Source organism: Liolophura sinensis, chromosome 7 (genome assembly GCF_032854445.1).
Source record: "Liolophura sinensis isolate JHLJ2023 chromosome 7, CUHK_Ljap_v2, whole genome shotgun sequence".
Classification (NCBI taxonomy): Eukaryota; Metazoa; Mollusca; class Polyplacophora; order Chitonida; family Chitonidae; genus Liolophura; species Liolophura sinensis.
In genome coordinates, this window is record NC_088301.1 from 23573654 (window position 1) to 23590161 (window position 16508).

Here is a 16508-nt window from a genome sequence, read left to right on the forward strand (position 1 = left end):
TTTTGATGCCAACACTTGCTGATAATGAAATTTCACAACTTCAAACACTTGCACTAAAAGACTTGAAAAGAGCTAAACTTCAGGTGAAATACACTGTATATAGGAACAATTGCAAGCATTTATTTTTCCAACAGCAACAGTTATGTATGACCCAGTCAGCAGTTAACTTTGTATGACATGGATATGTATTATTTTGTTTCAGAAATTCCAAGAAGAGCTGAAGGCACGTACAAAAACAATTGCATTCCTGAGGAAGTCTGCTAAAGAGCTGCCGGAGAAAACCGACGAGGACACGTCCTTACAGCAGGCTCAGATGATTGAGCTGTCCACGTCCTGGGACCGAGTGTGTCGTCTTAGTGACAACAAACAGGAGCGCCTTAACCAGGCCCACAGACTGGTAAAAACATGCACTAACATCTCATCATTACACAGAGACAGTATGCATAATTGATGCAGCTAAGGTTTTGATGTCTTGTTTTAAAAGTATCCTTTCACCATATTATGGCTTTCTTGTTGAATTTGGAATGATTTGTTAGTCGTTCTAGATCTGTCTCACTGTTTACCTCATGCTAGGAGTCTGAAACATTTAAAATGTTTTGGTTGTCGTTTATATGTTGCCAGTGTCATGTATGAAATTATTTGTAAAAAACTTGATATGGCCTTTTCATGTGGAATTTATATTACGCAACAAGTGCAAATTCATTGAACTACATGTAATTTTGCTGACTTTCGAATTCTTTGTTGCGTTTTACAGTCAGAAGATTTTGACAGTAAGTCCCGGCAAATGATGCACTGGCTGGCTGAAGCTGAGCAGAAGTTACGATACAATGCACCAATCGCAGACGAGGAACCACTGGTACTAAAACAGATCGAGGAACACAAGGTAAGACAGACTGGATAGTTTGTAGCAGTTTCTGGAATCTGGCATTGACCTGGTTTATCAGAACATCCTCATTTAGCTCAGGCTCTTGCGGTAATTAGCCAGCATTGATTTTCACGTGGAATTGGCATTGACAACCTCATTATTATGTATTTTTTGTAGTGTTTTTGTCCTGTGTTACGAGGACGTAAACCTTGCTGCAGTTTTATAAACGCACATTATGTGAGTACAGCAATTAAAAAATGAAGAAATGGTTTCTATACAGACAACCATGAAGCTTCAATTTATGGTTCTTGTTATTTCTGCTGAAACAATTGGTGTATAATAATTATGAAAGTATGTCTAAAATGTCTCCTCAATTATGGAAAATTATAACCACCTTTGCTGTCCTTTTAGAAGTTTGAAGAAGAGTTAATGAAGAAGGAGATCCAGTTACGAGAGGCCTTAACCTTGGGACAGGAGATTTTGCGTCAGTGTCACCCCGACGCGCTGACAGCTGTCAAACACTGGCTGACTGTCCTCCGCTCCAGATGGGAGGAGGTAGGTCAACTCACTGACATCTGCACAGCTGAATATAATTACACATCCATTCCTATGTTCAGTTTCTCAGAATTTTTATTCAAAAACTGTTTTGTTTTGATAAGAATATCATAAAGTGATGGGGTTTGGGGGGGGGTGGTGAAATTATGTTTCATACAACCATGCAGAATTGTCAAATTATTGATAAGCAAGGAATTGAAACTTACATTTTCTAGTAGAATATCACCCTGCCTTCCAAACAAACTCCAAAACATAGAACACACGGAATACAGCAAAATGAGTAACTTTATTTGAAAGGTGTACTTGCAAAAATGCCTGACAAGTAATGAATTTATTTTGTACGGATTTAAATATTTTTTCTTATAACTCATTTCATATGCTTTTTTGTAGTAATACAATAAATACTATAATCCCCAGTTTCTGTATTAGTACTTATATTATAGGAAATAAATTAATAGACCAAATGAAGAGTTTACTTAAAAATGTGCAAATGCTTACTTATTTACACAAGAATCTCTGCTAACATTGCAGGTTGCCACCATGTCGACCCAGCGTGGTCACCGACTAACAGACTCCCTGCAAATGTTACGTAACAGTAACCGATTACTGGAGGAGCTGATGGCCTGGCTGAACGAGGCAGAGAACACCCTGGTTACTCGCGACCAGCAGTCCATCCCCCAGGACAAAGATATCATCATGGAGCTTATCAAAGAACACCAGGTCAGACACATGCCCTTACAAGAGTGTCTCTGTTTTCTGGGGATTGATATTGTTCTAAAGCCGCGTTCTCGTACGGACATATCGAATTCATCCCTTCGAAAGAAAATAGGACAGTCAATATTCCCTAGGTCTTTTTGAGATCAAGAAATCATTTCAGGTGGAGCTGGCTTATGAAATAGATCTTGTCCTATTTCAATCAGATGCGTCAAATCAAATAACACAAATTACACAGGAAAGAGAGGGGCCTGTGGCTCAGTTGGTTAGCACGCTAGCGCAGCATAATGTCCCAGGAGCCTCTCACCAATGCGGTCGCTGTGAGTTCGTCCAGCTCATGTTGGCTTCCTCTCCTGCCGTACGTGGGGTCTGTCAGGAACCTGCTGATGGTCTTGGGGTTTACCTGGGCTGTGCCTGGTTTCCTCCCACCATAATGCTGGCCACCGTGGTATAAGTGAAATATTGTTGAGTACGGCGTAAAACACCGATCAAATAAATAAATAAATATAAGGAAAGAGATGCAAGGTTAAAATCGCTGAACAAGATGATTTATAATCCGGATTTTCTTGCATATTTTTCCAAATTGTCTGGTATTGATTGTGAACCAAGCTGACTCTTCACAGAAATTAGAGAATATGTAGTGTTTTGGTCTGATATGGTGTTCTGATATTTGTTCTCTTCCATATAAATATGGAATATATTGAATGAAAATGAATCTGGAAAAACTTTTTGTACACATTGGTGTTATGCCTATTGCCCCATTATGTGAGAAAGTTTATCTTTTACTAGGGCTTCCAAAATGAAATGTCGTCACGACAACCAGATGTGGAGAGGTTGACGAAGATGGACAGACACCGTCGCTCTCCTATAGACATGTCACATGACCGACCAATGTCCCCGAGTGTGCGAACATCGCATTCTCCACGTCCCCCATTCACGACATCAGGGATGTCCCCACGATCACACATACCCATTTTGCAGAAGGGCAAGAAGACACCTACCAAACCCTCACCGTTCAAGTAAGTTATCTTTCTGCTCCATAGTGTCTTATATTTGATACAGATGTAATCAGAATTCAGAGGCAAAATATCTACTCAAACAGTGCTCTTTGTGCATATGGAGTTCTTGTTGCAAATGTTAAATACAAGTGTTGAAAAAGATTGAAATAGTTTTGCATATACATATGAATGTATGTATGGATATGATTTGGGAATAATTCTTGAGTGTGGGGTTAAAATACAAGCAAAGAAATAGATACATATTATCTTTGTATTTGTAATTTACCAAAGTTATTCCCTTGAACTTTCTCAGATTTGATACGGGCAGAAGAACCCCAGAACCTGGGAGAAGAACCCCTGATTCTGGTCGGCGCACCCCGGAACCCCAGTTCAAGAACCCTCGGCTGGCGGGTCTGGTGAACAAGTGGCAGCATGTCTGGCTGATTTCCATGGAGAGACAGAGGAAGCTACAGGATGCCCTGGATTACCTTAATGAGGTTAGCCCAGTGGCTTTGTGGAATTTGTATATATATATATGTCATCTTAATTTTATAACAATTTTCATTTTGTATAGAGCAGTTTTACAAAATTTGTTATCGTGATTATCATTGTTATTAATGAGAACACCTCCAATTATGCTACAGGTGGAGAGGATGAAGAACTTTAACTTTGATGACTGGCGTAAGAAATACATGCAGTGGATGCATCACAACAAATCCCGAATCATGGACTTCTTCCGTCGACAGGATCGCGATCGTGATGGCAAGGTCACACGCAAAGAGTTCGTGGAGGGAATTCTAGCATCTGGTACGATTGTTTGTACTCCTCATGTTATCGGCCAGATTTGGCCAGTTTGCTTAGTTTGGTATTAAACCCAACAGGACAGCCATTCAAATGAATGATCCGAGGCATTTCAGGACCAACAATTGAAGACAAACCCTTATTGTTGTTGTTTCTGTTTACTTTCAACCATTGTCATATCTTGTTAAATATTGTTGAGTTCAGTATGAAAAACAAGAGGAAATGATCGATGGCAGTCATTTCAAAAATGCACCCCACGATTATGAATTAGAAGCCCATGCAAACAACTACTCCACTCTCCAGTAAAGCAGCTCATTACAGCTAAAAGCAAACAAGAGAGTGTACTTTAGTCAGAAATCAGCTTTTCAAAACATTCTCTGTCAGAAAATAGTTTTGCACTATTTGACTTTGACCCTTGACCCTGCAGGGTTCCCCACCACTCGCCTGGAGATGGAGGCTGTGGCCAACATCTTTGACAGAGACGGAGATGGTTTTATTGACTACAAAGAATTTGTTTCTGCTCTCAGGCCAGATAGAGAGGTAGGTAAAGTTTGGGAAAGACATGTCATCATTCAGAAAATGCGATGTTAACTTCAGACACAGTCTTTGCAATATAGTACTGTTTTTATGATACGTCACATCTATTAAACCTTTTGAGATTTATGATTGTATGTCTGTATATACAAGGTAATTTCCTCAGTCTGTGTCAAAATGAAATTACACAAAAAAGAAATGTCATGTACTTCCTGGCTTTTTAGTAAGGTGCAGTAAGCATCAAAACATTATTCAGTCCAGTGAAGGTGTTAAGTTGCATTCAAGATAGTGTTTTGATATACTTCAAAATTGAAAACATTTGCTCTTCGTCTGAAGTGAAGTTGTGATAGAGGAAATGTTTTCAATTTTAAAGTGCATCAAAACTGTACAGAACAATAAGTCTGAATTGAAATAGTAAGGTAGTGTTTTTGTACAAACACTTTAAAATTGAAAAAATTGCTCTAAGTATGAAGTGAAATGGTAAAGTTGTTCTTGTAAAGTCTTATTAATAAAATTATTAAATATTGTTAAATTGTGATGAATTCCTCATATTTTTTCAGCCATTGAAACCAGAAACAGATGCTGACAAAATCCAAGACGAGGTGAAGCGACAAGTGAACAAATGTACCTGTGTTAGACAGTTTAAGATTCATAAAATAGGAGAAGGAAAGTATCGAGTGAGTATATAAACTGCATTCACAGCAGAATATTACATTTGCAGGGGCCCTCACTGGCTCTTTTATCTAAAGTACTGGTCATGCCACAGCTGGTTGACGAGGTTCATACTCAGATCCAGCTCTCACTAGTTTGTTTTGAAGCCTGGAGATAACCAGTGGTTATCTCCCTTCACTTCGACTCCTTTATGAGACTGCCATTGTGGAGACAAGAAAAAAAAAACGACTGAAGCAGCAATACATGCACATTTTTAAAAAAAGTTAAATAAGTTAGATTTGCTCTGAAACCTTATACATTTGCTTACTTTTTCTAAGCTCAGTAATATGTTCGTGTGATTATTTATTTTGAGAAGGTTCATTATCCTTGTTAAAGATTTCATTTATTAATTTGTTTTTTACCATTCTTTGTATAAATACAAATATTTATTTTACTCAGTAATGAGATTTTTTGTTTTGCTGTTTCTAGTTTGGAGACTCTCAGAAGCTGCGTCTGGTGCGCATTCTCCGCAGCACTGTGATGGTGCGTGTTGGCGGAGGATGGTGCGCTCTGGATGAGTTCCTGGTGAAAAATGATCCCTGCAGAGGTAAGTTTGTGTCCCATGATACTGGGATGTGGGGACTGGCTAACAAAATATCCATGATAATCTTAAGGTGTTAAAAACGTACACAGCATACCACATGATGTATCTAACTCTTAATACTGGGCTAAAAGGGTGGAGAGAATTAATACGTGGTGTCATAATCAGTGTAAAATGTTCTATCTAAAAAGGCAGGTGGAATCTGATGCATTAAATGTATTGGTAATTGATACTACAGATATGTTCATCATCATGTACTAACCATTGTGGGATTAGGATCCATGTCATGACCATCATGAGATTTATCCCCAGTTCATAATTATTTTTGTTCAACATGATTTCACCCAATAGAAAGACTGTATAGTCTATGTCTTGATTGCTGCGAAATGCTTCCCAGCCTTTCTTGTTCAATGTGGATTTCAATTTTAACAAATAATAAGATGGTATGATCCATGCCTTGACCATCATGAGATTCTTCCCTTGTCTTTGATAGTTCTTGTTCAACATGAATCTCAATTTCAACCCATAGAAAAACAGTATGGTCTATGTCTTCATCATCATGAGATTCATCCCCAGTGCATGATTGTACTTGTTCAACATGAATCTCAATTTCAACTCATAATGAGATAGTATGGTCATCAATCTCAATTTTAGCCAATGAAAAGAGAGCAGGTTCAACACCATGGTCATCACAGTATTCGTAGTTTAAATGTAGTTCATGCTGAACTTGAATCAGGAGAAAAAGATCTTCAGCAGAGATACACGTATATTGCCAGTTTTTTTAAAGCTCTTTTTATATGCGAATCATGAGCGATAATATCTTCAAACACTGAAATAAAAAAAGTTTCAGTTTAAAAATCAGATGTGGTGTATATATAACACAAGTTTTGTATTGCGCAATATAATTTTTTCGTTATGATTTGATAGAATTTATCAAAAGAGATATTTGTATTATTTTATATATTCACAACACTCGATGTGTATCTTTCTTGCCAGCTCCCAGCATGCCTTGTCAAGAGACAGTCACACCACATCATTTTTACTGCATTTGTTTTACCGAAATCTACTACTGAAGTTAACATTGTTCTGGCAACAACCCATTTGAGTGAAAATGGTAACAAGCCTTTCAATTATGAACCTTTCAGTTTTTCAGTTGGGATGAGCGCCATTTTGGTGTTTGGAATTTTTTCCCAACTGGTTAAAGTAGCATCAAACACTTTTTCCTCAACCTTTAGTATTTTGGTTCTCAACACAATTTGGAGCACAAATTTATTTTGTTTTATTTTTATGTCCAACAGTGTCAGAAGCATACTTTTTCTTTTGAGGTGGAAGACACAGTTAAGCTTAAATAAAACTAGGCACATAATTTTACCTCGACAAAAGAGTCACCCAAGAATGTCGTTTAGCATTATGTGAAAACGTTCGTTTTAGAACAGGCAATGTAGAATTTGTAGCGGAAATTGTAAGGTTGTTCTGAAGGTAGTATTGACCTGGAAATTACGAGGGTTCAGTTTGTATCTAGTACTGTAACACAGGATTGCAATTAACTGTTTTAGTAATATCTGTGTGTATATCAGCACAAATGTCATCAACCTTATCAAAGTTAAAAGGGCCCCATATCATGTGGTATGGATACCTTGGTGTGTTTGGTTTTATACATAGACATAGAGATCCACTAGTTCCAGCTCACTTACGTGAATTCTGCTGAGTCATGCTTAAAAACTGTTGCCTGTCTGATGATTAGAAGCAAGAAACCAATACTCACTTTAAGAGTTACTTCACAGTCCATAGTTAGGAATATCAAAGGATGCACCCTGAAACACATCTGTAAATACGTAAGAACCATACCAGCCAGTACACCCCTAGCATTTGGCTGTGGGTAACATATCCCCCATCAGTTCCATCCTTCATGCAGTCATTTATGATTCATACTTTAAACACTCATCCCATTGTTCCTGCCCACAGACTTTAACATGAGTCTAGCCAGACATGGTCTAGATCAGTTTTACTGTCGTAAGTACCTCACTGCATGGGGTGGCTGGTCATTTTTACTTGGATTTTTCATTTACACGGTTTAGATGATGTATCCTGTGGCTACATTCTACTGCATATACATATACCACCTCAGTTTATTTTGTATTTTATCATCTCATTGAATATTTCATTTTACCCTACTCCCTGTGTTTTCCTTCAGATATATTTTCATCTAGTTATGTATATATACATCAGTAGTTGTTTCTTTTTTTTTTCTTCCACTGTATACGTAGTTTCCACTTTTCAACCAAAAACCTGGGGTGATGGATAATACTGTATATTGTTAATTTCTTTGCTTCTGCAACATCATTGTCATCATTGAGGCCATGTGATGTATTAATTTTTCTATTTCTTTTTTCTCTTTCCTAACCTTTTGCTTCCAAAGTTGGTCTCTGGCGACGCAATCGCTTTCGTTTCAAAGGCGGTTTCTCCCGTGGAGGTGTAGGTTTTTTCCACTTTCCTTCGTTACTTTTGAAGCTCGTCTTTTATTTATAGTGCTCTTTGTCGATCAGTTCCAGTTGTTTTTGACTCAGTTCCGGCGTGTTTTGACTCCCAGCTACAGTGATGATAGTGTGTTCTTTACTAACAGTTCTGTACTAACCTATGTAGTTCGACTCGACCATGATGATAGATCTGTGAACAGATGGAGAGATATAAGAAGCAGGAAGCAAAGGGTTATGTTTGAGGTTGAGTCGTGGAATGTCATGTGAGAATGAGTCATGTTTGGGGTTGTTGTTGTTGTTGTTGTTGTTATTTGCTTGGAGTGATATGTGAACACAGTGAGCTTGTTGGTTTGTTTATGATGCCTCAGTTTTGAAGCTTTTTCGTGTTTGACGTCATGTCATTTGCCTGCAGGACTGGAGCTGTGCACTATCCAGCCCTGTGACTTTTGTTATCTACAAGGTACAGCGATTCTTTTTGGTTAAGATGTGATATGTGTTTTGTTTCTGTTCCCCTGTTTCGCTGAGCAGGCATTGTGTTGTTGTACACAGCTTTCTTTGTCACCCTTTTTTTTTTTTAATATTTCGCTGTCAGGTGATGCTTTTGTCCATTATTGTTTCACCCAGGTCTCCCCTATTTTAACGTTTTTATTTTTTATGGTGGTTGGTGATACCACACCTTTTATTATGTCTTTGTTTATTGTTTATTGCTACAGTTGCTTTTTCGTAGAACTCTGAATGCTGATGAGAAGAAGTGTTTTTTTTCTGTGTGTCTTTGTAGCTATTTGATTTGGGTTGAGTGAGACAGTGCATGCTAGAGAATATAAATAAGTATTTTTGGTTACTGTACATCTGGTGATGGTGGTGGAATGAAAATATATGTAAATACAACCATGTTTTGTAAAATGTTTCTGTGCTTTTTGCAGCTACAAGGTAAATTAATCCTTCATTTAAGATCACATAAAATCCGGTGTCACCCCAGTATTTGAATTATTTTTATGGACATCATGAAGCATAATATAGAAGAACCTGATGAAAAGCAAAAATAGGCAAAAGTTTCAAGTACCTTTTCTTTGTTGACCATACCAGTTAAAATTTTTGTTTTACGGACAGAATGAATCTTTTTGAAAGTTGGAGGAGGGTATAGAGCTAGAACTGAAACATCATTTAATTTGTGGGAAATGTGGACTGTCCCAGCAATTATTTCTATTAAAATCATATTTACGTGATCTGAAAGCCTTGAAAAACAGGAAAATCATAAGAACATTAATATCGGGGAAGCAAACAAGATGGATTTTCAGTTTTTTTATTTATTCCTTTTTTGGATTTTTTAGCGTTGGCTCGTCCGTAAAACACAAAATAAAACTGGTGTTGCCTGATGAGGTTTTGAGTTTTATTTTCACATCGTGCTCGGTGTAAATTTCAGCCAAAGGAAGAACCAACATGGAGCTACGAGAGAAGTTTATTTTGGCTGAGGGCGTCAGTCAGTCTATGGCAGGTTTTGTGTCCAAGAGTCCCGCAGGAAGTTCTGGTAGCTCGGCCAGTGGGTTTTCAGGCACGGCCTCATGGAGCAGTCGAACAGGAAGTACTACTAGCGGACCAATCACAAAGGTAATAATGAAAGAGGTCAAATTTTTCACAGTGAAGCAAAAGTGCGTCTATTAAAAGAAGAGTAAAAATTTTACGAAAGATCTTTAGAAACTTGCAATGTAATGACATATATTTTCTAGAAGTAAAGAAAGTTTCTGAGGCATTATGGTGGGAGGAAACCGGGACGAGTCTGGGGAAAACCCACAGCCATCCACGGGTTGCTGTCAGACCTTCCCATGTACGCCCGAAGAGGAAGCCAGTATAAGCTGGACTTGAATTCACAGCATTGTTTCATTGGTGAAAACTCCTGGGTCATTGCGCAGCGCAGGTGTCCTAATCCCCTCAGCCATGGAAACTTCTGTTCTTAGTTACCTACTGTCATGGATGAAGTTTTAACATTGGATTTGCATGTAAGCTTAAGCTGTTATGCTCTGTTATCATCTAAGCATCGAGAAAGAAAAATGTAGAATGAAAATCATGGCTGAACTGTTAACAAAACTCTGTTGTCGGTGTTTGCAGATTCGTGAGAAGAGCCAGCACACATCGCCATGGCGACAACGGGTGAAGACGAGCCCAGATGGGGAGGTCAGACAGATCATGTCACGAGTGCAACAAGATGGCAGCCGGCTGACGAAGACAAAAATCACCAGAGATATGAGAAGTCCAGGTAAATTTCAGTGTAAATGTCATCGCTTTTGTTGAAAGAAATGGGGGATATTACTTTGGTTTTCTCCCTTTGTGTGTCTTTCCGTCTGTTGATTTCCATGCAATAACTCCTCCAACTTAACATGTGGTTTTTGATAAAATGAGTCATTTTGTGTAGCCTCGGATGAAGTTTGATTACCAGCCATATCCATTTAAAATTTTTTGCATATTTAATCATTTCTTTCATTTTGACTGGTTGATGGTTTTCATGCCATAACTGCTTCACATGTGGTCAGATTTTGATGAAATTTTGTGTGCAGGATCAGTTTTACAAAGCAAATAGTGAAGAAATTCTGTTTTACACGTTTTTGTGAAAGTTTTTTGATCTTTCTGACTGTTACAATGTTGTTTGTTTCCTATGTTGTTACAGCAAGCAGAAGTTCTAGTCGAGCTAGTACAAGCAGCCGTAATGGCAGTCGACCTCCCAGTCGAACAGGAAGTGATGTATCCGAACCCAATGACCCAGAAGTGTTCACGACGATGAAGGCGGAGACAAAGAACATTGGGGGTCGGAATCAGACAACAGTTACCTACCAGACGCATGTGGCTCAGACAAGAACAGTTACCATGCCAACCGCTACAACAACAACACGAACGCCGACGGGAGCCAGAACAAAAATACCAAAACTGACGCCCAAAAGGAAATGATCACCTGATTCTAAGAATGATAAATAGGAAAAGATAGCAAATGATTCTAGTCTGAACCTGAAAGACAAGTTTTCTTGTCAAGTGATCATTTTTATCAGTTTAATAAACTTTTTATTACTTTTGATTGAATATCCTTTTTTAAAAACAAGCTTTGTCAAAATGCCATGTTGGTTTTTTTCCTTTGACATTTCACGGATTACGGAAGTTTTTGATTACACATGGAACTTGAGCTACTCATCACTGACATGATCAGTTAACTCATGTTTCAAGGGAGAACATCCTTGGATCCAAGTGATATTTGAGACGCCTCGACGAGGAACACAGGGCTGAGTTCTTGAAACTCTGCCATACCCAGCGAAAACAACTTACCTGTGCGTATCTGTTACACCAGAAATCAGAAAATGACTTTGTATTTACCAAAACTATCACATGTGATTGATGTACACATATTACCTCTGCAGCAAAGATCCTTCTTGTTGTGGTGTGTGCATGTACTCTAAATAAAAAACATCAAGAGACCACCCGATCACCGATCAGAGGTATTAGTGTATAGTCAGTACATATATTGCTTACTTGACAATTGAGAACATTACAGTTATTTAGAACGTCACAAAAGGAATGTGAAAAACAGAAATTTGACAAGAACTATACCTTAGATGTTTTGGGGAATTGTGGCTGTAACATTTTCCCCCTGTAGTGCACGATGATGGGATTAAGACCTGTAATAAATGTGCAGGATAAAAGAGTATTTTTGTATATGGGGTAATACAAATAAAAAGTGAATGTTGAAATTAAAGTATATCCCAGTCCATATCCCAGAGGTGAAGGTCAAATGTTTTGCTCCTACAGATACTGTTAGATATAATTACTCTATTCTTCTTGTGTGCGCGCCTGCTGTGTCTTTTTTATTATTTTTTTTTTTTGACTTTCACTTTGTGTAAAAAGTACCAAATACTATATTTGGGATTTGAGTCGGAATGAGAGAGAAAGAGCGTGTGCTTGGTGAAGTAAGGGGTAATTGTGTTGAAGGCTTTGACGTGCTTTTATGCTGTATGGCTATATATATATATATATATATATATATATATATATATATATATATATACACACATATGTATATGGCTGCTACATGTAGATAAATGCCTGTGTATATCCCTACCCTGAGTACGGTAGCTGACTGCACTTCCAGCCACACAGTGTCGCTGTAATTTTTGTTACAGGTGTGGCTAGATGTACAGTTAAATTGGTCAGGTTAAATTTTTATACCTGCCTGTGATACTTCCTTAAGGGGTGATCGAAAGTTTGCATTAGGCTGTGTGGCTGTAGTCAGCCATACTGTTGTATAGGGGGTAATGAACATTTTCAATAAATTCCTAATTTGTAGTATATATCATTTATCATATGTAAGTGCTCATATTTTTGTACTTAGGTTCTGTATAGTTGTTACCAATTTACAGTTTTTAGTTATTGTTTGTTTTTTTTTTTTTGTTTTTTTTTGTTTTTTTTTTTTACATTTTTTTTCTCTGTTTGTTTTCCATATGTACTACATTTGTAAACCCTGGTTTATATACTTTTTAAAGTTGTAAGTTATTCGTAGCTTAGCTGGTTAATTTTGGGGTATGTAGATCTTAATAGAAACTGCATGTCTTCACCATTGTACAGGTGCACTTGTCTTACCTTGAGCTTTCTTTGTCAACTCGTCAGGTGTTGTATACGTCCTTATTGAATTACACCTCTCCCTTGATTTAACCCGTCATTATTATATTTTTTTGTCATGCCTGTGCATGCATCGGTGTATGACCACGGGATATTAATACATCGTTAACCTGAAAGATAAGTACTTTTCAAGCTTGTATTATTTTGTATAGTTTGCTGATTGCCGTGACGTGTCACTACGGGCCAGGCGTTTCGGATTCCGTACCCAGCGGTCGACTCCAGTAGGCGGGAGGTCTATCCTGGGTATATATTTTACCTGTGCATCATTTGCATAATATCCTGGTGACATATTGCTTGTCCAGTACTTCACCTCATGCCTTGCTTCATACGCAAGTAAAAAATCATTGCAAATAAATTCTTGAAAACTATGTTCAGCTGCTCTTCCTGTTTGTGTTCGTGTTTATAAAATACACGCCGCGGTATTATTTCACTTATCTATTTGGGTTCTTCGTTGGCTCAGTTGAATAAAGCGTTACTCTGTATCTGATTGGTAGCAGTCTCTGCTCCGTCTTCAGGTTAGGAGGTTTGTCAGGAACCTGATGAAGATCGGTTGTTTAGTCGGGCCACTCTGGTTTCCTCCATCAATAAACCCAACCGCAGTTTTATAGGTGAAAGTTTCGTCACTTTGGCATGAATGATTCAAATCGATTTGTAAATATTTCAGTTGTAAATAATGTTAGGGGAGACAACTAGGCTGAGGTTGGTTAACAGTAACCTGAAGACTTTACATATCGCTACTTCAGTGTCCCCACTTCCACAGAGCCATTAATCGAAATGCGAATAGTCTGTTGAATAAAGGGACGAACTGAAATCGGTTCTACAAATAGCACTACACTAATATAATAAAAGACTTAGAGAATATAAAATAAAAACAGAGTATCGAAGAAAGTGTTATAATTGGCAAATGGTCACACGTAACTAGTGAAATGTGTCTTCTTGTCAGTTAGGGTTTAATGAACCAAAGTAAAGAGTTACAATCTGTTTCCCAAGTTGTCCCCTTATGTACCAGCGGACGCAGACGGACGGTATGTGGGGTTCGTTAACATGTTCAGAGTCGACAATTTTAATTTCCATGGTCATAAAAAGCAAACGACGATTAGTTTCACCTACATGAAACGGAATCATCGCTTGCTCAGTTATCGGTGTGGGTGTGTCCTGTTTTTGAGGTTAAGGAAGTTCTCAAATGCAATTATTTTCATGCGTGTACGGGAATGCCTAACCTTTCACGGCTTCCGTGATTTCATTGATTTGTTTGTTTGTTTGTTTGTTTGGTGGATTGCCTTGGTTTATTGATTGTAATGTTAACATCGTATTTACATGATACCAGCTGGGTTTAATGGATGATGGAAATATACCATGCGTGGGCAAACAACAGACAAGACCAACCGCCTGTGAAATCTGACTTGGAATGCGTTGTTTAACTGATTAATAGCCCGTTTTCTCTCTGGGAATTGTCACACTGAAATTCGCAATCCTTTGTGATTGTTGTACATGCCGCAATATTTTTTTTAGTTTTTTAGGTTTTGGATATGTCTAGTTACACTTTTCAAGAAAGCCTCATTGCGTCTTACCGGTACTGCTCAACTGAAAACACCAACTACAGACTATCATAAACGTTATTGTTATGAGCTGGATGGCATCGAACTGGCCTGTTGGTTGAGCAAATATACTGAACAAAAACATGTGCTATTTTATACCCATATAGAACAAAGTGGATAAAGCTGGTTTATGGACGTTAAGAGCGTCCGCTAAAATAGGATTAAGCATTTAGGTGCGCTTGATGCACCCTCCACAGTCAACGGTACAATAATGGGGTCACTTTTTGATTTTACAGGGACTGTTCCTGACCTTGTTCGCTTCCGCATAAGTCCCCATCTCACATTCACAACAGCAAGGCAAAGTTGTCTCATTGACAGCCTAATACCGGTGAACACAGCATATTAAGCAAGCTGCGCCATTGCTGTACCAACGTAACGCCCAGATCTAGAACATTCTGGGGTTGCCGTCTCAAGGCACAAAGACTTCTTCCAAGAGGATCCTATACGTGTTCGATAGGATTGAGGTACGGTGATTGCGAGGGCCTCCTCATGACCTCAATACTCGCATCTTGCAGGAAATTTCGTGTGTGGTGTCACTATTTGTCATATTCGAACTGGAGCAACCATGAACGACTCCAGCTCCGGATACAGCGTATAACGTGATTCGTGGTTAAAGACAACCCTATGCCATTGTCTCTGGAAATTGCCTGGAGAGTAGATGTTCATTACGGTTTACCAGTGTCAGTATAGGCCCAAAATAAGGACGTCGGTCACGGACATGGGCAGCACGCCAGATGTTTCGTGTGGTCTGGGCAGTTACGCGACCCCAAAACAGCGCGTTACTGGTTAACGTTGCTGACGTAAGCCGATTACGCAAATGACGAAGCCGAATTTGATAGTCGCCACATTCCACATGTGACTATCCTGACCTGCATGGGGCGATCAGGTGTCGCACACGTATGAATTGCCAGTCTACTGCGTCTCATGACACGTGCAACAGCCACAGAAGTCTGACGAAAGCCAACTGCACGTCAACGTTCAACATTTATAAGGCGTGGCATGAGAATTGTTTATATATTAAGGAATGTTACCGTGCTTAGCTAATCACCAGCAATTTCTGCACACCTCTCTTCTGCACATTTCTCCAAATGTAAAGTTCCTTTTTTTGTTCTGCATACCATGTGCAGTCTTGCCCAAGAATTACTGATCTGTATTTTTGTATTGCATGGGCGGCAAATGGAGTATATGGAATTAAGAAGTACTTTCATCCCTTTTTTGATTGGTTGGTTGGCTGATTGATTGTTTGTTTAACGCCTTAATGAAGAATTTCGAAGACGGATTATAGGTTCATCGGTTGTGGAAACCATGTACTTTAAGTGAACCATCGCCCTTCGCCAGGTATATGGCAAACCTCCACACTTGTAGGTCGTAGCTAGACCAGCCAGTTTGTTTCACTGAAGTGATAAACACTCCGAGATGTTGGCAGACTCGCTTGAATCCAAGGAAGTAAAAGGACAGCAAATTTATCACACAAATGGTTTGAGCTGTGCGGGGTACATATATCAAGTCTTCGCTGAAATAAATGTAAAGCCAATGGAAATTTTCTAGGGTTACTCTAGTATATAAAGTATTGTCGAGTTGCACTTGCCTGGATTTAGTGGACAGTTTTTCACTCACAGTGATCTATTAACTGCCGACGGTGTGGAACATTTCCATGCCTTTGTTTGGTGACGAGATGTGCTCCAATGTATTGACGATCGTAGAAAATTCAGTGAAGCAATTTGCGCACACTGACACAAAGTAATCGTTTGCCAAGTCCTTGTTCATTTGCACTGTAGTCGAAATATGTCTGATTCAGTCTGACTGCCTTTCAAGACGTGCCTAGACAAGTCTAGTTTATGGCTCCGGGGCCTCTCGACTATTTATGTCAATTCTAAAACGCAAACAGCTACGCCGTTCGTAGTTACAGGGTAATTTCGCGAATCTGTACAAATCGCTAAATTGGTTATTCCAATCATGTGAATTAAGCCATCAATCGTGGTATGCGACTGTTATTCATCACGTGACGTCTGCTTGGTTGGCGGGTCTGGTTAGATTTATGGATCCAGCGGCTGACAC

General features: G+C 38.8%; 1 protein-coding gene across 13 annotated transcripts in view; it reads left to right on the forward strand.

The window, feature by feature from the left end:
* The window catches only part of LOC135471433 (microtubule-actin cross-linking factor 1, isoforms 1/2/3/4/5-like), a 164846-nt gene extending 152659 nt beyond the window's left edge, over nt 1–12187 (forward strand). For 9 of the 13 annotated variants that reach the window (XM_064750671.1, XM_064750672.1, XM_064750670.1 and 6 more), the window contains 14 exons: nt 203–397; nt 755–883; nt 1277–1420; nt 1952–2140; nt 2924–3153; nt 3446–3629; nt 3777–3939; nt 4361–4473; nt 5028–5144; nt 5608–5725; nt 7685–7732; nt 9620–9804; nt 10303–10450; nt 10859–12187. In XM_064750671.1, the coding sequence (XP_064606741.1) occupies nt 203–397; nt 755–883; nt 1277–1420; nt 1952–2140; nt 2924–3153; nt 3446–3629; nt 3777–3939; nt 4361–4473; nt 5028–5144; nt 5608–5725; nt 7685–7732; nt 9620–9804; nt 10303–10450; nt 10859–11136 (2241 nt within the window). In that variant the 3' untranslated portion in view covers nt 11137–12187. Of the gene's footprint in view, nt 1–202; nt 398–754; nt 884–1276; nt 1421–1951; nt 2141–2923; nt 3154–3445; nt 3630–3776; nt 3940–4360; nt 4474–5027; nt 5145–5607; nt 5726–6715; nt 7397–7684; nt 7733–8138; nt 8195–9619; nt 9805–10302; nt 10451–10858 lie in introns of those variants that run through there. The other 4 variants (XR_010444439.1, XM_064750667.1, XM_064750668.1 and 1 more) reach the window with 4 other exon arrangements.
* The last annotated feature ends 4321 nt before the right edge of the window (nt 12188–16508 follow it).